Source organism: Lynx canadensis, chromosome A1 (genome assembly GCF_007474595.2).
Source record: "Lynx canadensis isolate LIC74 chromosome A1, mLynCan4.pri.v2, whole genome shotgun sequence".
In the NCBI taxonomy this organism is placed as follows: Eukaryota; Metazoa; Chordata; class Mammalia; order Carnivora; family Felidae; genus Lynx; species Lynx canadensis.
In genome coordinates, this window is record NC_044303.2 from 71117231 (window position 1) to 71139383 (window position 22153).

The following is a 22153-nucleotide window of genomic DNA, read 5'->3' on the forward strand; positions in this document are numbered from 1 at the left end:
ATGCCACTGGTCCTCTCCACTTACCAACGGCACATCACTCTAAGCATTAAATTGCACATGGCAGTGGTCTGGACAAGAAGTCTGGTAATTTTGGCAGTTTTTGCTAAGCTTGTCCTAAAACCACTTTCCACGTGCCTTCAGCCACTCTCCCCGTGGGCTGACCTCCGCTTCAGGCCTGTCCTTTTCTCAAGGCTCACTAAGCTTGCCATCTGCAGGGAGCATGCAGTTCTCATCTCTGAGATCTGCACTGTCTAGCATCAAAGCTCAGTCTTCCCTAAGCAGCATCCCAAGGGCTAACCTCTGGAGCACTGGTGTTCAAAGTCACTGTCAACCAACACTTCATGCATGATTTGGGCAACTGACTAAGTATATATTGAAGGCTGGATTCAATAAGTTTTTTAATTTCCTTATTCCATTGTTTGCATATTTTTATATTTTAAAAAATGGTTCTCATTGCCTCCCTATCATGTGGGAAAAACAGTATTGTGATATAACAGGGCATTTCAACAAGGTACTAACATTGTTAAGAAGGACTTTGATGTTCCTGAAACCAGGCATGTGTTGCAAGGTGGGACGATGTTCTCAGTTCCTGTATGTACGTCCAGAAGCTTTTCCTGGCAGAGCTTTTAGCCCCTGAGACTTTCATCTTCATCTAGCACGAAGGATACAATTTGATCCTGACGCATGGAGTATAGAAGCTGCAGAACGTCCACACAATCTGTTATGCTAAATCACACCTGGTGTCTGCACAGAGAAGGCTCTGGCAAGCTTCCTCGCCGCTGGGACCGAGGCCTCTGACTCTGACGCCAAAACATGGCAGTGTTGCAAGGAGCCTTCTGAGAGCCTGGCTCTCCGGCATGGTAAATTAACCTGCTTGTTCTCACGTTAAATACTTTATGAAAATTTACTGGGCGATAAAAGAGGGAAGAAAACCCAAGTGGCTCCACACTGAGCCTGCCTGGCAGGGGTGAAGGAATGAAGCTGCTGAGAAACTCCACGTGAAGAGCTGGCAAGAAGCAAGGTGGACAACACAATGAAAATGAAGTGTGGGCCGCTGCATTGTTTTAGTAGTATTTTCTCAAGGAAGACATTGAATCGTAGGAGAGCTGGTGTTGGTACGCTGGGTAAGAGGACCCTGGGCTCTGCCACTTTCTCCTTGGGACCCATTTTCAGAGGAATTATGGCATGCCCCCATAGACCGCAAAGAGAAACCTCCTCCTGTGTGGCTTGGTCCTTGAGAAGGGCCCTTTGCTGTAACCAAACCATGTTCTCAAAGGGCAGAATGTGCCTGTTTAAAAATAAAATGTTCTAATGGCCATTATCATCCTCCATTCCTCAATTTTCCACATTAGATTCTTCTTCTCTTTTCCTTGTTGATTTTAGAACAAAAATAAGATGATGAAGAGTAGAATGGAGAAGTTCTACTCCCTAAAATACCTAAAAATTTGGGGGCATGTGGCTGGCTCGGTTGGTGGAGCATATCACTCTTGAACTCGGGGTTGTGAGTTCGAGCCCTACATTGGGTGTAGAGATTACTTAAAAATAAATATAAGGGGTGGCTGGGTGGCTCAGTCAGTTAAGTGTCTGACTCTTGATTTTGGCTCAGGTCACCATCTTGTGGTTCTTGGGTTCAGGCCTCATGTTGGGCTCTGCACTGACACCATGGAGTCTGCTTCAGATCCTCTGTCTCCCTCTCTCCCTGCCCTCCCCCGCTCGTTCATTCTCTCCCTCTCTCTCAAAATAAATAACATTTAAATAAATAAATCTTAAAAATAATAATATTAAAATAAAATACCTGTAAATTTGCCACCTAAAAGAAACAAAGCCTTTTTAACTATCACTTTCTTTGAGAAACAATTAGGAAGCAAGACAAACAACAACAATGAACCATGAAAATGAAATGATTAGTTACTATAAAATGAAGTGTGACTGTGTATTTGAAGAACGGAAATCAAAATCCACAAAGATGGAACAAGCTGATAATACTAGGCAGGGGATTTTAAAATTCCTTTTCATTTTAAAGCCACACCGACATTAAAAGGAGTTTGTGAGAATAATGGTCCGGTTTAGCATACGGCAAGAAATATTTCCTTGTGTTTGATTTCTGCCATCACAGAGCTTATCTAGTTACCTGATTTCTTCATTCATGGCTGCCAGGAAGACTAATTAACACTACGGAAGCTAAAGAATCCTATTTGCTCTGCCACAGAGTAAAGCTTCTTCCCCCAAAATGTGAAGCCAAGGCCTTGCACCTGCTGAAATTCCCGTTAGTTTGGTTTGTTGAATTGCAAGGCTGTTTGTGCCTTATCATTAGACATTTATACTCTATCTGTAAGCTTTTATAACCTCCTACTTATGGAGACAAGATTCTTTGTGTCAGCACCTTAGAGAAGTGTTGCTGAAGCAGTTGGCACGCAGACAGGAATTTCCCAGCAGCACCGTCGGCATGGCGGAGCTCCTGTACAACCTACCTTAGTGCAGCCTCGCAGACAAGTGGGCCCCATTCACCTCCAAAATTGGTGACGGGTAGGAAAACACATGTTTTCCCACATAGAAGTGAAGCTTTCACTTTTTAAGAAAATTGATTCTTAATACTTAGAGGACAGTTTGGATTAGTTATACTAGAAGTGTATCTCAGGTGGGCTTGTAACCTGAAGGAAGTCATCAGCCAAAACAGTTGTGAGCATCACAGTAAAACTGCTCCGGCCTGGACAGGTGACATGGCTGTTACCTGATGTATCTGAAACCCTGGCAGGGCCGCCTCATTACATCATGAACCAATCACTCTCGACTTACCCTTAAAAAAGAATGAAAGGCCCGCAGACCCTGCCCCAGGTGGGTGGGTGGTCGGTCCATGGCACCTGTGGCAAATGGCAGTGTTTTCGTCCTTATAATGCAGAAAGGTAGGTGCAGAGTCCTTTGATGACACTGTTCCCTTTCGCTTGTTTGCTTTCATTCTCCCACGCAGACTGCAACCCAGCAGGAGGGCTTTTAAACCCAAACAGTTAATTACCTTCTCTAACCCAGAGAAGTGGGGAAACACAAATCCAGCGAGTTGAGAGGGAGAGGGCAGCTTTGCTTGGGGCTGTGTTTTACACCAGGTGGGAAGGGAGCCACCTTCGCCATCCACAGGGCAGAGGGAGACCAATTAGAAGGCAAAAGGGAGGGAGGCAGGCCTCATTCCCACTCCTTGTGTACTTTACATTTCCTTTTCAGACAAGAGAATGCACTGTACTGCACCTGCACTGCACTCTCCAGATCAGAGGCCTGTGTAAACACACCCACCCCAAAGACAAAATTGAGTAGCTTCAGGACTAGAGGCCCTCTGGAGATAAAAGCATGTGCTTCACGCTCAGGAGATGGAGACATAGCCCGTGGGCAGAGCAGGCTCGGGCAGGGAGCTTCTCCACGTAACACTCAAGGGGCGGCGGGGGTGGACCTTCCCTCAGTCCAGGCCTGAGCACTAGCAGCTTCCGCTATGGAGAGTGTTTTCTCAACTGAACTCCAAGTCTTGTCCCACCACCCCCAACACCCTTGCCTCCCTAAAAGGGGGACCAAATACAAGGACTTAGCCCTTGTATTCCTAAATTGGGGCTCACCCCTGCCCACCTGGGAATCTCTGGTCTTTCTGTCCATCTCCTGGTGCCAGCCCCTTCCCTACCTAACCTCATACGTACTGACCATCTGCCTCTGTATTTGCTCACTGTTCCTGCCTCTGCCTTCTGCCCTTTCCTGGCTCTCTGCTGGGTGCTGCCCTCTCTTCAGCACCTAATGAGATCCCCAACTCCCCTGCCCCCTGTCTGAGCCTGAAGCTCCCCCTCCTGCCTCTAATCCTTTCTAAGTCCTGTTGTCTGTTCCACTGACTTTAACTGTTTTACTTCTCATTCTGTGGGTCTTTCATTGCCACAACTAGATTACACATTCCTCTGTTGATTTATATATCAATATAAAGTTATTTATATACCTTTCCCTATCCCTCCACACCTGTTCCCAGCACCCAGCACAGTAGATAGCATTTGATTGATCCCTCTCCTACTAGTTAAAAAGTTTTAATGTACCAGACCAGAGACATCAGATAGAATCTGGGGATAGTATTCAGGAAATTTTCTTTTCAGAATCACAAACGATCTTAAAGAAGAGGACAAATCCTATCAGTTATCTAAATGTTTTCAAGTATCTAGATGTTTGGCCTTAAGTACATAAAACACCTAATGAGTGATGATGTCGTTCAGATTTCCTCTGGATCCTTTGCATCACGTAGACATGGGTAGTGGCCCCCTGAGGAGAAAGCATGTCGAAGCACCCTGTTCCTCCACTCACAGATTGTCCTGCCTAGAGCCAGTCTCATGGCTCCTGGTGCCTCTGCTGCCCTGCTAGAAAACAGAAATTATGACACTGCCCCTCTGAGGCTCTGAGACTAAGTGATGAGTGAGAACCAACGAAAGTAGTAAGAGTGGGAAGACTCCACAGCTCCACAGACAAATCTGAGCATGGCAGTTGTTATTCACAAGGAGAAAGGCAACACATGCCTTTAGTAGGTAAATTGTCTTTTTAAAAAGTTGTGTGCAGGGTTGCCTGGGGGGCTCAGTCAGTTGGGCATCCGACTTTGGCTCAGGTCATGATCTCACAGTTTCTGAGTTTGAGCCCCGCATTGGGCTCTGTGCTGACGGCTCAGAGCCTGGAGCCTGCCTCGGATTCTGGGTCTTCCTCTCTCTCTGCCCCTCCCCTGCTAGTGCTCTGTCTCTTGAAAATAAATAAATGTAAAAAAAATCTTTTTTTAAAGTTGTGTGCAAAGTGTACCTCAAAGCCACACTACCAGGGGTGCCTGGGTGGCATCCGACTCCTGATTTCTGCTCAGGTCATGATCTCACGGTTTGAGTTTGAGCCCCACATCAGGCTCTGTTCTGACAGCATGCTTGAGATTCTCTCTCTTCCTTCCTCTCTCTCTGCGCCTCTCCCACTCATGCTCTCTCTCTCAAAATAAATAAATAAACATTTTTTTGGAAAGATCATAGGGATGCCTGGGTGGCTTAGTTAAGCATCTGACTTCAGCTCAGGTCATGATCTCATGGTTTGTAGGTTCAAGCCCTACATCAGGCTTTCTGCTGTCAGCACAGAGCCCACTTTGGATGGGAGCTCTCTGTCCCTCCCCCGCTCACTGACTCTCTTTCTCAAAAAGAAATAAACATCTTTAATTAATTAATTTTTTAAAAGACCATAACAAGTGTTGGTAAGGATATAGAGCAATTGGAACCTTCATATACTTCTGATTGGAATGTAAATTGACACAGCCACTTTGGAAATAGTTACTAGTTCCTCAGAAGATTAGACATAGATAGAGTTGCCTTATAATCCAGTAGTTCTCCTATCTCCTAGGCATGTACCCAAGAGACATGAAAACAGATAACCACACAAAAACTTGTACATGAATGTTCATAGCAGCATTTCTCCTAATAGCCAAAAGCCAAAACCAAATGTTCATTAACTGATAATAGATACATTCTAAGTGGTATATCCATACAATGGAATATTATTTGGCAATAAGGAAGTACTGATACATGCTACAATATGATGAACCTTGAAACATTGTACTAGGCAAGGAAACTAGTCTCAAAAGATCACATATTGCATGATTCCATTCACATAAAATGCCCAGAATAAGCAAATCTACAGAGAAACAAGGTAGATTCATGGTTGCCTAGAGCTGGGAAGGTTGGGGGAATCTGGAAGTAACTGCTGAAGAGTATGGAGTTTCTTTTTGGGATGATAAAAAAAATTTTTTTTAGTTTATTTTTATTTATTTTGAGAGACAGCAAGCAGGGGAGGGACAGATAGAGAGGGAAAGACAATCTCAAGCAGGCTCCACACTGTCAGCACAGAGCCTGACTCAGGGCTCAGACTCACAAACCATGAGATCATGACCTGAGCTGAAGTTGGACGCTCAACCAAGTAAGCAACCCAGGCACCCCAATGATTCAGTTCTATACATTACATTACTCAGTGCTTATCAAAATGGACTCTTTCTTGATCCCCTTTATCTGGCTTCACCATCTACCTCCCTTCAGGCAACCACCAGTTTGTTCTCTGTATTTAAGAGTCTGCTTTTTCCAGCCGACACATGACAAAATGCTCAACATCACTCATCGTCAGGGAAATACAAATCAAAACCACACTGAGATACCACCTCACACCTGTCAGAATGGCTAACATTAACATAGACAACAACAGATGTTTACGAGGATGCGGAGAAAGAGGATCTCTTTTGCACTGCTGGTGGGAATGCAAACTGGTGCAACCACTCTGGGAAACAGTATGGAGGTTCCTCAAAAAATTAAATATAGAACTACCCTACGACCCAGCAATTGCACTACTAGGTATTTATCCAAGGGATACAGGTGTGCTGTTTCAAAGGGGCACATGCACCCCAATGTTTATAGCAGCACTACCGACAATAGCCAAAGTATGGAAAGAGCCCAAATGTCCATCGGTGGATGAATGGGTAAAGAAGATGTGGTATATATACACAATGGAGTACTACTTGGCAATCAAAAAAAAAAATAAAATCTGGCCATTTGCAACTATGTGGATGGAACTAGGGGGTATTATGCTAAGTGAAATTAGTCTGTCAGAGAAAGACAAATATCATGTGACTTCACTCAGGAGGACTGTAAGACGCAGAACAAATTAACACAAGGGAAGGGAAGCAAAAATAATATAAAGACAGGGAGAGGGACAAAACATAAGAGACCCTTAAATATGGAGAACAAACAGAGGGTACTGGAGGGGTTGTGGAAGGGGGGGTGGTCTAAATGGGTAAGGGGCATTAAGGAATCTACTGAAATCATTGTTGCACTATATGTTAACTAACTTGGATGTAAAATTTTAAAAATAATAAAATAATAAAAAATAAAGTAAAGTCTGCTTTTTGTCTCTCTTTTTGTTAATTTGTTTCTTAACTTCCACATAGGATCACTATACTATCATATAGTATAAATCATTAACTAGTTTTTAACATTTTATTGTGGAAATAGTCTAATACAGATGGTCTCCAACTTATGATGGTTTGATTTAGGATTTTTCTACTTTACAGTGGTGCAAAAGTGATACACCTTCAGTAGCAACTGCACTTTAAATTTTGAATTTGGATCTTCCCTGTGCCAGCAATAGGCAGTAAGATCCTCTGTCATGGGAGTGCCTGAGTGGCTCAGTCAGTTAATTGTCCGTCCAACTTTGGCTCAGGTCATGATCTCACGGTTGGTGAGTTTAAACCCTGCATCGGGCTGTCTGCTGTCAGCCAGGAGCCTGCTTCAGCTCCTCTGTCTCCCTCTCTCTCTACCTCTCCCCAGCTCATGCTCTCTCTCTCTCTCTCTCTCTCAAAGATAAACATTAAAAAAGAAAAAAGATCCTCTTTCATAATACTGGGCAGCAGCAGGGTGCCTCAGCTCCCAGTCAGCTACATGAGCCCAGGTAAACAACCAATAAATACACTGACCACCATTTGTACCATACAACCACTGTTAGGTGTTCCCTGGTGGTCTAGTGGTTAGGATTTGGCACTCTCTCCCACACAACCACTGTTTTTCACTTTCAGTACAATATTCAATAAATTACATGAGGGGCACCTAGGGGGTTCAGTCAGTTAAGTGTCCAACTCTTGGTTTCAGCTCAGGTCATGATCTCACGGTTCATGAGTTTGAGCCCTTCATCGGGCTCCATGCTGGCAGCACAAGCCTGCTTGGGATTCTCTGTCTCTCCCTCTCTCTCTGCCCCTCTCCCTCATGCACGCATGCATTCTCTCTTAAAGTAAATAAACTTAGTTCGTTCTTTGGATTTTGACAAACGTGTAGGCCTGTATGACTTAAAGCCATTGTTTTAATATTTTAAAAAATATTTTTAATTGTTCAGAGACCTTCAAAATAATGTGGGTCTCAAACTCATGACCCTGAAATGAAGAACTTCATATTCTACCAACTAAGCCAGTCAGGCGCCCCTCCTAAACTTGTGTTTTAATGCATCTTTCATAATTAACACATCAGAGACTTTGCTCTACGAAAATCTATATTTTCAGAATAAACAGAGTACCTACAATTGTAATAATCTGTGGGATAAGTCAATGAGTGAAAAATTTTTCACTTTTTTTTATTGTGGTAGTAGTATACATAACAAAATTTACCATCTTAACCATTTTTAAGTGTAGTATTCAGTTGTTACTGATGGATTCACATTGTTGTGCAGCCATTACCACCGTCCATCCCTATAACTGTTTTCATCTTGTAAAACTGAAACCCTGTACTCATTAAACACTAACTCCCATTCCCTCCTCCCCCCAGCACCTGGCAACCACTATTCTATTTTCTGACTAAGTACCTCATTTAAGTGGAATCACATAGTAGTTGTCTTTCTGTGACTGGCTTATTTCACTTACCCTAATGTCCTCAAGGTTCATCCATATTGTAGCATATGTCAGAATTTCCCCTGTTTTTAAAGTTGAATAATGTTCCATTGTGTGTGTATATGCACACCACATTTTGCTTATCCATTCTCTTGTCAATGGACATTTAGCTTGCTTCCACATTTTAGCAATTAAGAATGCTGCTGTACACATAGGTGTACAAATAATCTCTTTAAGACCCTGCCTTCAGTGCTTTGGGATATATACCCAGAAATGGAATTGTTGGATCATATGGTAATTCTATTTTTAATTTTTTGAGGAACGGCCATACTGTTTTCTATAGAGGCTGTACCATTTACATTCCCACCGAAAGCACACTAGGGTTCCAATTTATCCACATCCTCACCAACACTTGTTTTTTTCTGTTGTTGTTGTTTTTTTCTAGTAGCCATCCTAATGGGTATGAAGTGGTATTTCATTGTAGTTTTGATTTGCATTTCCCTAATTATCCATGGTGTTGAGCATTTTTTTCATGAGCTTATTGGCCATTTGTATATCTTCTTTGGAAAAATGTCTATTCAACTCCTTTGACCGCTTTTTGAATTGTGTTGATTTTTGTTGTTGTTGAGTTTTAGGAGATCTGTATATATTCTAGATATTGATCCTTTATCAGTTATATGATTTGCAAATATTTTCTCCCCTTCTGTGCATTGCCTTTTTTCTCTGTTTATATCAAGTGTCTCTATAATTTTCATGAAGTCAAATTTGCCTGGTTTTTTTTTTTTTTTGTTACCCCTGCCTTTGGCGTTGTCAGTGAATGAAATTTTAAACCAGTTATTTCGTGGTATATTCAATATTGTTGTAGATTTTCTTTTTTTCAAAAATAAGCAAACCAAGATTTCTTTTTCATGTGGAAAAAACAATGGGATAGAAAACACTATCACCTTCCTAAAGAAATGCTACCCAGGTTGTACTAATTAATGAGAATTTCTTTGCCTTTTGTCCAATGCAGTCACTACAACAGGCTCTGTGATCATAATAAATTTTTATGCATTTGTAAGAAAAATACAATACATAGTTTACTAATGACCTGTTTTAGTCAGAAGCACTTCCTTTTTAAAAGTATAAATGTATAGGGGCACCTGGGTGGCTCAGTTGGTTAAGCTTCTGACTTCGGCTCAGGTCATGGTCTCACGGTTTGTGTGTTCAAGCCCCATATCGGGCTCTGTGCTCACAGCTCAGAGCCCGGAGCCTGCTTCGGATTCTGTGTCTTCCTCTCTCTCTGCCCCTCCCTTGCTCACATGGTGTCTGTCTCTCTCTCTCTAAAAAATAAATAAACATTAAAAATATGTATATATAGGGGCGCATGGGTGGCGCAGTCGGTTGAGCGTCTGACTTCAGCCAGGTCACGATCTCACGGTCCGTGAGTTCGAGCCCTGCGTCAGGCTCTGGGCTGATGGCTCAGAGCCTGGAGCCTGTTTCCGATTCTGTGTCTCCCTCTCTCTCTGCCCCTACCCCGTTCATGCTCTGTCTCTCTCTGTCCCAAAAATAAATAAATAAAAACGTTGAAAAAAAAATTTTTTTTAAATATGTATATATAAATATATAATAGAAGTTATATGAAAAAGGAGATCCTTAAATGGAAAGTTCACTCTGAATTTGTATTTTAAACCAAACCTCAAAATTTTCAAAAAATTTTTCATGTACCTAGTGATATCAAGGCCCAAAGTTTGTTTCACTCCATGCCTGTGGCATCATTTTACAAATGAGATAAAATGGAAATCATATGGACAGATTCAGAAAAGATAGAATTCACTAGTGTTTTTGAATATGTGGCATGGCAGTGTGCCTTTTGTACAATTAAATAATGAAATATTAATTGCACATTTTTCAAAATCACAAAGGGTATATGTCTCCCTGGAATCTAGAAAGTATTTCTTTCTATTTCTTTATTTCTATTTCTTCGTATTTCTTAATTACCAAATCTGGGTTCGGCAGCACAGCTTTCTCACGGCTCCTGTTGCATCAAGGGTCATCTTTGTGATTTCCTCTGAAAACGACTATACATTAACATACAAGGTTTGAGTGGGGGATGGAAAAGGGAAAGGTGTTAATTCAGATGTTATGAAACTGTGATAATGCCATTATTTAAGGCACTTATTTGGGTATGTTTATACTTTGTAGTTTTATAAATAAACCCAAGGGGCTCCTCCTGGTTGTCACAATCCTCCTTGAATCTCGTATCCTGTCTGTCTCTTCCTATCCAACAGTAGAATTGATGCCGCTCTAATCCCTGGAAGTTTGGAACTAATGAACTGACTGCTGAGCTGCCGCCACGGAGCTTGGTCCCAAACTATACTGTACTTCACACTCGATTTATTCTCCAGATGGCGAGACTGTGCCGCCCTGCCGCGAGGGACCACCTCTTCCACTGGAGTGTAAAAGTGGACGGATGTTGTTTTCTTTGCAGATTTGATCATTCTGAGCTAGAAACTTGCGAGGATGATTAGTTATTAGCTTTAATGGGTGCCAATTGAACCAACTGCACGCATATTTTCTCCTTTAATTTTGGAGTCTGCAGGTCTTGGCGATGGTTGATTTATCCGCTTTCTTACGTCACTGGAGCGTGTCTCTTCCCCAGGTGATAAGAACCGAGTCTCTGAAATCATAGCACGCCTTGGTTCCTGGCCCAGACAGAGTCACATAATACGGTGGCTTATGTATAAGGACAAGTTTATTAGCCACTGGTCCACTGCACTGAGCAGCCCATGGCACGAAATATCGATTGAATGTGGGAAGTTTGGTGACACCACTTTTTATTTAGAACAGGGGCCGATGAAAATTCTGATCTGTGCCTACTTTCTTTGTGACCTCTGTGGAGTCCACCTCTGGAATCACATACTACAGAACACACTATGGTAATTAGTCTCTGCAAAGATCTGACGTAACTGTTGATAAAGGCTTTAATTCCATTCCTTATTCTGTTTTTTTTTTCCTCCAGGTTTTCAGATTTTAGAGGAACAAGTTCATCCTACATTAAGAAAAATCATACCAAGGCCATTCCGTACTGTTAACACTACTGCATTTAGAATGCAGTTCCTTCTCAACCTCATTTTGAACAACCCATTTTGCTACCAGAATGTAAGACACCCTTCCCCGCAAAAAAAAAGGTCTTTTTTGAGTGGCCTCTTTTTGCTTTAATTTCCTCTTCCTTCTTTTTTGCCAGGGAACATTACCTCCCAATCATGTCAGCAAATCACCTTCTGAGAAGGTGGTGTCTGCCAGGCCGTATCTTACTAATCCCCCGAATGAGATGGAAATTGGAAGGATGGTCAGGGCCAAATAGCAGGCAAAGAAAAAGAGAACCAAAGTGTGAGGGGAGTGAGGTGATGCAAAGGAGAGAGCTGTAACAGAAAGAGATTGGTATCAAGGGGAGAGAGAGAAGGAGGGAGAGAACAGAATGAACAAAATTTCTTTCTTTTCACAACTGGGTGGACTGTGGCTCTCTCTAACTGAGCACCCAGAACTAAACTTAATTGTTCTTAGAAACTGCCTTCCTCTCACCCAGCAGATGGCATGGGTGTGTTTGCTAGCACAGTAACATATTTCACCATTAAAGCACCAAAAAGAAAAAAAAAAATCAACATACTTGTTGGTTGGTATAAATTCAGTGAGGTTGTTGGATATTTTGGGATACATAGCAGAGGGATGCACACTCAGTTTATGTAAATTACAACAAGCAACAGCCTGTTAATAAGGATGTTGTGTGGCAATATACCTCCAAAGCCATCATCTTTTTCTGGAAAGGTACAGAATGATGAAGTGGAAAGCGCTTGTCTTAATTCTGAGCCAAAAAAAAAAAAAGTCTAATAAAATGCTGACTATTCACTATTCATTATTATAATGTGAAAAGTACTAATCAGATTATGCCTAAAATTGGAATTAGGTATTTCATTTGCAGCCAATTTCACAAGGGTTGAATTTTACTAAGTAAACCAGAATGTGCTGAAACCATGGCAATCTGACTTTAGATAAAAATCACGAACAGGTTTAGCACACGAGCTTTGAACAAACAGTCTCCTTCTAATCCAAATGAAACAACAAAACAGCTTAGAGGTCAGATTTTATTTGACACCTACATGAACAGTTTAGGAAGTTGATGTTGCCAGGCTTCCGTCACCTTGAGCACACATGCAGATTAAAGTAGAGAGTGTGGATGATGATTCAAGTAACTCACATTTTTAAATGCATTTCAGGCTAAATGATCTAGTTAGTTCCCTTCCATTTTCCATTCACTCGGTCCCAGTAGGCCCTTTAGAAGCCCAACCTGCTATTGAAAGAAACCCTGGAAATTGAAATATTTACAAGCTGCAGCAATCCTGAGTTTGTAGCTGTTCAGGCTACATGGAGCATAACACATTTTAGGTTCTCTGAGGCCATGGATCTAAACACACACACACTGCCAAAGAGCTGAAGGCATTTCTCCCGACAGCTCAAGATGTCCTTAGAACCATGATGCTGAGCTCACTTCCGCTCTTCACCTGCAGCATTTTCCTGTTTAATGAATAGGACTTCCTATTTAATGAATGGAACAAGGCATGGGGGGGGGGGGCAAGTGGATGAGTTTTATAGCTGTGGAACAGCCAAAGGCATGATGTGGAACCAGGCCACTGTTGGCTCCATCATCCCTCACTTTAGCTAGTGTGAGCTCTCTTGCTTTTGTCTAAGCTTGGCCTAATTATTAGCAGTCAGGGCTCTGTAAATCAGGGCTCCACAGAGCTGTCCTAAACTGGTCTCCGTACTCTGTTTCCAACTGACCTGACAACTCTAAGCCACTGTTTCCTCACACTGTTTAACTCAGACCACATTTGGAAGCCTTCCCTCCTCTTACTCGGTCATAGACCTACATCCGTCTGCTTTAAATCTACTGTCCTGGCTTGTCTTGTTGATTAGACTTAGACCCAATATTGACTCTAATAATTCTTTTTTTTTTTTTGTCTCCACTTTGGTTTGCTATTTTCCCAGATAAGTATTGCTGTTCAAATGGCTGTATATTGTTAAGACTTTTTTTTTTAACCACATTCATCAGCAGTGAGAAGCTTTAAAGTTTTATTAGTATCATAAAAACCCTTCCCAAATGAAACTACTTTTGATAAGTGTTCATTCTGACAATGAGAATTTGTTGAGGGCTGTTGGCAAGTTGGAGGAATTTGTTTTTGAAACTGAAATTGGCAGGAAGTAATGACCCCAAGTGCTTTCTTTCTCTTAACTCCAACCCCCAGCCCCTCAATGTGCTCCTTTCTCTCCCCACCCCCTTCCCCACCTTCAACACCCGAACTCAAAGGCAATAAATAACATGTTTGGTTTCGTACAGTTTTTCTAAGGACAATTCATACACTGAAACAGGCTTCAACCTTTCAGCTTTTCCTAACTATGGAGTATAGACTGTCAACTCAAAAAAATGTATTTGTCTTCCACTTCATGAGGGGATTTCTTGGTCATATTATTGCCTTACATCTGAGTAAGCTGGAGCTTTTTTGTACTGTGGAATGTCATTTTCCTATAAGTGCCTTCTTAATTGAATGTCAAAATTCAACTCAGTTGCAAAAAAATTTTGAGTTAAAAACATGATGCATATGGAAAGAGGAAAACAAATCCTTATTTTTTCCCTAATGTGACTATGCCAACAGATGAGACTACAGTTATCCAAATGTTATGTAGTTCCTTAATATTTATTAAACGAGAAAATGCAGGTAGAAAACTGAACCATGCCTAAGCTTAGTAAATGCTCAATAAATGTTATGTATTAATTATTTCACCTTTCAAGTTGGGGAGAAATGCTAATGAGAAAGAGGACAGTATTATTTAGAAGTGCACCAAGAGCACTTGGGTGGCTAGTCAGTTAAGCGTCCAACTTCAGCTCAGGTCATGATCTCACAGCTCATGGGTTCAAGCCCTGTGTCAAGCTTGCTGCTGTCAGTGCAGAGCCTGCTTTGGATCTTTTGTCCCCACACCCTTCTCTGCCCCTTTCCCGCTTGCACTCTCTCAAAAATAAATAAATCTTTAAAAAAAAAAAAAAAAAGAAGTGCACCAGTATGCATTACGGTGGCTGTCATCTCTGTTATAGTCATCTTGAATGAAGTCTGGAAATCAATCACTTGTCTGTCAGATCGGACAACTTGCTTCCAATACCATTTATGTGCTAGACAGGAAATGTGTAGATACAATCATGGTGCTCAGACTCTGAATCCATATAGCAGACCCACGGTCAGTAGGACTGTGTTTCCTCTCAGTGATAAACTTAAGAGATACATTTTATCGACACTTACAGAATGAAGCTCGATCGAGAATAGTAAAAACTCTTGAAGACTTTGATCTGGGCCCAACTGAAAAGTGTGTGAGGGTCAACTCGGTGTCCAGCGGTCTGGCCGAAGAAGACCTGGAGATCCTCCTGCAATCCCGGGTCCTTCCTTCTAGCCTGATGCTGCCAAAGGTCGAAGGTCCTGAAGAAATCCAGTGGGTGAGTAGCTAATGCTTTGCTTTAATTAAAGACTCAGGAGCAGCTATGAAGGAGTAGCAGAAAGGAAGGATTTGGGTGCTGCAGATTTTGAAAACACGTACACGGAACAGAGAAAAAGAGAGCTGAGGAAAAGAGGGGAGTGCAAGAGACTATTGCCTTCACACAAGGGGAGCCTGGCTTTACCCAGCGTGTTCAGAGGAACAACTCCGCTCTTAGGATGATGCACCCTACTCAGATTTGCGGCTTGGACAGGACAGCCTCCTCAGTCTTTGGAAACTAGCTTTTGCCTGAGAATTGGATCACACCTCACACCCTGCCAGGCCCTAACCTCCACCTGAAAGGGCAGGGAAATAAATGGCTGTTACCCAGGTTCATTTGAAGTCTTCATACACAGCGAAAGCACATTAGCCACGAATGAAAAAATGACCCTAGAGGAGGAGAGGGAAAGGTCACTCCTGAGGGCAACTAGAGGAATAAACAGGAAGCTTTTAACTAGTGGTTTTAATTAGCACAGATATTATTTCCTGAACAGCTCTCCAGTTCGTCCTTTTTTAAATTGCTGACAGGTGTGTTTGTGTTTCACGACAGACTTTTCAGCCAATAAAAACCTGGCATGTCAAATTACTTAAGAAAACTTTGAAATGGGCCTAATTATACTATGATTGTTTTAATTGTTAAAGTAGGGGGAGGCTAGATTTTATTTAGGAGTTGCTATGATTTTGCAGATCTCTGCTGAATAAAATAACTGTCCATTGTGCCCCTCCAGGGCAGACAGGCTGTGACTCATCAGTGCTGGAAGCTTGGTAAGGGCATGTGGACAGTGGTGATTTTAAAGCCACATCTGGGATTATCTCTAAGGCTGTGGTTGCAAATACAGCAATACAATGAATAGTTGTAACACCTGAGGAAACCATTCCCTTTTCTAATGCACGTAGATGCCTTGGATCTATACTTTCCAATGCTATAGCCACCTGCCACATGTGGCTACTGAGCGCTTGAAATGTGGCAAGTCCAAATTGAGATGTGCTATAAGTGTGAAATACACATGGGATTTTGAAGACTTAGGAGCCCTCTCCCCCCAAAAGACTGTAAATTATCTCAATAATTTTTATATTGATCACATGTTGAAATGACTGTATGTCAGATTGATTGGGTAATAAACATTATTTTCTTTAAGATTTTTTTTGTTTTACTCCTGAAACTCATATTACATTATATGTTAACTAACTAGAATTTAAATAAAAATTTGAAAAGAAAAAGAAAAGCAGGCTACAAAAAAAAATGAATAAATAAAAATAAAGAATAAAGTTTTTTTTTTAAGTATTCTCTACACCCATCATGGGGCTTGAACTCACAACCCTGAGATCAAGAGTTGCATGCTACACCAGACCAAGCCATCCAGGCGCCCCAGGTTGAATAGACATTATTAAAACCACATTCACCTGTTTCGTTTAACTCTTTTAATGTAGCTACTAGAAAATTTAGAATTACATGTGTAGCTGCCATTCGGTTTCTGTTGGACAGCTCCGTGTTGGAGTCTTCTTGAAGACCCACGTTCAAGGACCCTTATTTACTGTCTAAGCTGGAGTTCTTCTCTCCAAGGTCACCCCTCAGAAGCTGGGAGATACTGGTTATAGTAGGTTACACTCTCTGAGGCCTCCTACCCCATTTGAACATGTCTTAAATGGATTGAAACGGAATCTGAAGCCACTGTTCCCTTTTGGTTTCATAGTTAATGCCTGTTTATCACCGTTATTACCCTTCATTTAAGAGACGAGGACCCACCCCAGCCTTCAGCTACAGCTCCTGTTCGCTGTTTTAAATCCTTGGATAGAAATAGGATTTCTAGTTAATAGAAGTCTTTTGGGCTGTTTATTTTTTCCTCTCCGTTTGTATTTATGTGAAGCATAAAACCCAGAGCCTGATGCACAACTGAAAGATGGGCTTCCTTGTTTTCTTTTGTGTGAGAATCTCTTGCTGGTCTTTTGTCGCTAGTGTGGGTTCTTGTTTGACTGGCACGGCTTATTGGACTATAACAAGCGTGACTCTGCCTCCTTTGTCGCGGGACAATTCTCCCACAAATCCCGAACAGTGTGCATTCTTCCAACACACTATTGGGTGTGCACTGGAATTGAAAGAATTGCTGAGCCCTGCTACTTCATCTCCTCCCCAATCTCTTTGTGATTTTTTCCCCTTCTTTTCCTCCACCCCCCTCCCCCTTCCCCTCCACCTCACTGAAATGAACACTTTACCAGGCCGGAAACATTTAATCGTCTCCTTTTGAAAAAATTAATTGAAACTTCTCCACTAGTTACCTTTTGTGTCAGTACTTAATGCAATTTTTTAAGAAAGAAGGGGAGGAGGAGAAGGAGAATGGGCTAGAATATTTAATGTTCAAATGCCCCTATTGGCTTAAAAACAAAAAAGCATTAGAGATTTTTTTGTAAGAACAGGAAACATAAAGTATTTAACTAGTTTTAAACTTTATGATTTTTGTAGTTATAACTGTGATCACAAAGAATGGGGCAAGTAATGTTGCAAGTTTCTTCTTCTTCTTTTTTTTTTTTAATGAGGAAAAAAGTTCCTCCAGTGCATATATAACCCCAGAACCACTAATATTTCATTACCCATTTTCTAGCTTAAATGTGACATAAATTATGTTTTCTTTTCATTTACATGGAATATTATCCATTTTGTCTCCTTCAATTGTAGCCCTCTTTCTTGCTATTTTGGTTGAGTTATTCCTTCCCTTGAAAAGTTACTAAGGAGGTGACGATGATGGTGTCTGAGGAGGGGAGGAGCCGTGGAGCAACTGGGAATAATTCTTCATTACTGAAAGCTGTGATTTATTTTAGCCTAATTGTAAAGTTACTGCAAATTGCTCAAAAGCTTTTTAAAGATCCCAGTGATTAGATTTTTTAGAGGGGGGGGGGTGCTGCACAAGCAAGGAGGGGGCAGCTAAAAGGGGAAATAACACCTCTAATCCTGCTTCTGGTAAATAGGCTGCCAGCTTTTAAAATGAGTTTCCTTTCTATTAGTCAGAATATTATGCTAAGCCTTAAGCATTAGTTTTTTTATGTTGCCATAGCAGCCCTATTCCTGCAGGGTGGTGACCTCCGATGATTACAGTACAAAGCTTATAGGGTCTTGAAACCCCCTTTGAAGATGAAAAGTCTTTGATGGTTTATATTTATGCAAATCTCTTAGATATGATTTACCCAACTGAGACTGAATGGAGAGATGATTAAAATTCCCTTTTCCTTTGATATCCATTAATGGCTGAATATTCCTTAAATTTAAAATGGATATATATGTTTTCATCTTTATTTACAAAAATATCTTTGTCATACCTGTGTGTTTTTTTTTATCTCCCCACATCTTATTAGATCTAGATAGACATAATAGATTTACAATTTAGAGTGTGGTGGGTTTTTTTTTTTTTCCTTTTGAAAGGGGGGGGTGGTGGTGGTGGAGATCTGTGCAAGAGCTTTTGTATGTTTCCAGATGATAGATTTTGGAATTTGGGCTACCCCACTGGCAGCACAGAGCTAGCTGTGAACTGGTCTCATGGAAAAAATTGGCGAGCTTTGGTCTTCAAAGAATTAAACTTCCTTTTTAAGGTCTTCCTAGGTAAGCTAAAAAATTATGAAGAAAAACCTTCTGAACAAAGGATAATGGTGCTATAATGAATAATGTGGGTGCCACGCAGAAGGCTGCTGAACAGTTACACTGATGTCAGTGCCTGGTCCAAAACAAAAACAGAAAGGCAGGTAGAGCAACACTTTGCTGTTTTGGGGGCCTACCATTTGCATTTAACGAAGTGAAGGCTAGAGGTCTTAAGCAAATATGTTTTTAAGAAAAGCATTTAAACTCCAGAATCTCTCTTTCCACTTCTAACTCCTAGGCCTCAAATTACTCCTTTAGGGGGGAAAAAAATTAGAATGCTTGAAGTTTTACTATTCAGTTTGGTGGGAACTTTGTTACCTTTTTCCTTTGGTCTTTCCTCCTGTTTTTGTTTTGTTTTGTTCTGTTTTAATTCTTTTTTTGTGTACGAAATAAGCTGGGATATTACTTCCTTAGGCCAAAGACTTGAATACTACTTTTGTGACTAACATTTTAGTGATTGTACATTTTTTTCCCCTACTAATCACCTATGACACTTTTGGTTTTAGTTTTCAGACAAATTTTCATTCTACTTAAAAGGCCGAAAACTTGAACAACCTATGAATTTAATCCCTTTTGTGGAAACTGCAATGGGTTTGCTCAATTTTAAGGTAAGAAAACATAATGTGACTAATAAGTTAGTATTTTATTTACTACCTAAAGAGAACTTCTGTTCTCTTGACATCTACTTAAACTATTATTCTAGAAATATTTTTAAAGCAAAGTAAACCTTGAGCACCATTTATTGCCTATAATAATCCAAAATCAGGCTGTGAGCATCTTAGAAGACAAAGAGATTGGTCAAGTAGCAAGGGAAAACTTCCCAGACCTAAATATTTAAATGAAATGTCTATATATTCTTATTTTAATTAAATAAACATATATAAACATATGCTTTGAATTACTATATTTATACATAAAATGTACATGAAAATGTATTTTGTTGCCCTTATGAATTAACTTTCAATTATTCTTTTGTATACAATTGCCTTCTATTGGGAAATTTTCTGGCCTCTTTGTAGCAACGTTAGCCATAATGTCTAGCATATAAGATTGCTATTTGTAGGCTAGTATACACCAGTAAGTTGTAGTATATTATTTCAGTTTGCCACATTAGAACATAAAGAATTTCCCAGTACACATTCAGGAAGATTAGCTGAGCCAGGGGTTTTCCAGCATTGTTTAAGCTGCCTTAAACAATTTGCCTTAACAATTTCATGGCTACCTTGTTTCCTCCCTTTTATCACTGATCATTTAAACCGTTTTCCAAAATATGCCTCCCATTTCACCTGACTTGTTAACATCAATGTAGCACCCCGTTTCAGAGGGCAGGAGGGAAGAAGTCCCTAAAAACAAAGAAAAAAGATAGTTGAACTGCCTTAGATAATATGGGAGTAAACGCTCTGAGAGGAAACTTTGAGACCTACTGGACCTTGCAGGAGGGCCAAGGGGCACATGCTTGGGAGCCGCTTCCAGCCTCATGATCAGCGTGTTTACACCACTGACCACAGATTCTTCCAGCCTGCCCCACAGTTCTGAGATACAATCAAAGCATATCCCTTAGATGCAACTAGATTCATACAATGATTGAATTCTAAACTCTGTTGTACCATTATATGCCATAGTGTACTTAGAGCACTTACAGCCTCTGAAATTAATCAACAGTGTGCTCACCCCATTTTCATGTCTTCCCCACCCACATGCTGAATCTCCACCTTTGTTAATTCAGTTCCAGCTATGACAAATGTTATTAATCTTTATTTTCACATAGAAATATGGAAGTTGCTAATTAATACATCTTGGATGTCTTGTTGCATTTTTATTTTCCCCTTTGGAATTGTAGATTTTTGTATGTCTTTAGTCCTGAGGCCATTTACTAAGAAATCCTGATCCTAATGCAAATAATCCAGTGAATTTGATTTAAAAATTCTTGTTATGTTTTATGTTTATTGTTTGAGAGTCTCTTAAAGCAAGAATGAATTTTGGAAAAGCAGAAATAATTTATAGTACAATCAAAATGAGTTAATTCAAAGTTTCTCTAGAAATTAGATGAACTACGATTTGAATATTATATTAAAATACATTTATAACTATATTCCTACAGTCCATTAAGGAAAGCAAATCTATACAACATACTCATCTTGACAAATTAAATGCCTTTGAAAAGAAGTGAATTTGGACTACATTTTTAGGGCTGCTAGTTTGCTTTCAGCCAAACTGTGTGAAGAGTTGGATCTTTCTGTCACTTAAATACATCAGGCTGCTTCTCTCCAAACTGTTCACTTCTGTGAGATTTGGTTCTGTTATTTTCCTTCACAGACCGTGTGTGAAGAAGCACTAAAGACCGGACCTCAAGTGGGTCTTTTCCTAGATGCTGTTGTTTTTGGAGGAGAAGACTTTCGAGCCAGCATAGGTATCACATTTCTCTCTCTCTCTTTTTCAGTCTCTATATGTGCATGCATGTGTGCGTGCATGTGTGTGTGCGTGCGTGTGTGTATGGATGGATGTATTTTTTCTTTGCCCCTTCATGAATGGACATTTACATGACAATATATATTTACCAACCATGACAATGGTTGTTCAGCTGAATGGGCAATACTTTCTGATAATTTAGGGCCCCTCATAGCTGTCCTGCTTCCAGAACACTACATTATTACTTCTGTTCATGTATGAAATAATAAAAAGCCTGTTGCAACCTCAGATGTGGTTCAGGAACATATGACATCTACTTTGTACATAATAATATATGAACAACCTCTCCATTGCTTAAATATTTTATTTTCACATCAGTATGAGGGCTGTCTAGGCTTCTAACACAAATTTAAAGCAATTTCACATTTGCTTTAATGAATCATTTTCTACACTAAATGTAGTATGCAAATATTATTTAAAATAGATCCTAAATTCCTCCTAAAGTATATTTCGGAACTCTTCTTATTAAACATTTATTGAGATAGCATGCTAGTTTCCACTGATCTTCCCCATCCGTTGGGTAGTATGCCTCTGGTCTGGGTACAGGGATAACTAGAGACTGTGGACATACCTAGAAAAGAGGCCAAGGCCACAAAGCATTTGCAGAACCACAGTTCCAGTGGCCTCAATACTGGCGCTTTCCCTGAGCAGTGTCACGGTCCAAATAGAAACAGTGATACTCCATACACACCCGCTCCTAGGGTGAAAGAAAAGGAACTTATTTTAATACCAGCCTTTCCAGGAGACTTTTGTGTTTCCGACAGTTCAGCGGACACTTTCTGCCTCTTTCAAAATGAGTGCCCTTCCGTTTCCCCAAGTTCTTCGTCCAAACCCTGAAGCTGCTCTATTTGGCTCAGAACCTTAGTTATGGCAGGGCACTGCAACCACAGCACGCAAATTTCTGTGCTCGGTGAGAGAAGTTAACCATTTCCTTGCACAGCCACTCGGCCACCTTTTGTGGTGCGGTCTTTGGATTGATACTTTCCAAGCAATGGCAAGAAGGAAAAAATATATCAGAAGTAATTTGGGACCCATCATTTGTGATTCTATCTCCTGAGATACAAGAGGGGCCTTTTCTTACTCCACACACAAGTAATGACACTGAA

At 40.7% G+C, this 22153-nt stretch overlaps 1 protein-coding gene and 1 long non-coding RNA gene across 5 annotated transcripts in view; one reads left to right on the forward strand and one right to left on the reverse strand.

The window, feature by feature from the left end:
• Nucleotides 1–22153, forward strand: part of CLYBL (citramalyl-CoA lyase) — a 250637-nt gene that overhangs the window by 201253 nt on the left and 27231 nt on the right. For all 4 annotated transcript variants that reach the window (XM_030313425.1, XM_030313399.1, XM_030313406.1 and 1 more), the window contains exons 3-5: nucleotides 14724–14912; nucleotides 19085–19186; nucleotides 20895–20988. In XM_030313425.1, the coding sequence (XP_030169285.1) occupies nucleotides 14724–14912; nucleotides 19085–19186; nucleotides 20895–20988 (385 nt within the window). The remainder of the gene's footprint in view (nucleotides 1–14723; nucleotides 14913–19084; nucleotides 19187–20894; nucleotides 20989–22153) is intronic.
• LOC115512418 overlaps nucleotides 21342–22153 on the reverse strand; it is a 78877-nt gene continuing 78065 nt past the window's right edge. The window contains exon 3 of the long non-coding RNA XR_003968383.1: nucleotides 21342–21744. This is a non-coding gene — a long non-coding RNA (uncharacterized LOC115512418). The remainder of the gene's footprint in view (nucleotides 21745–22153) is intronic.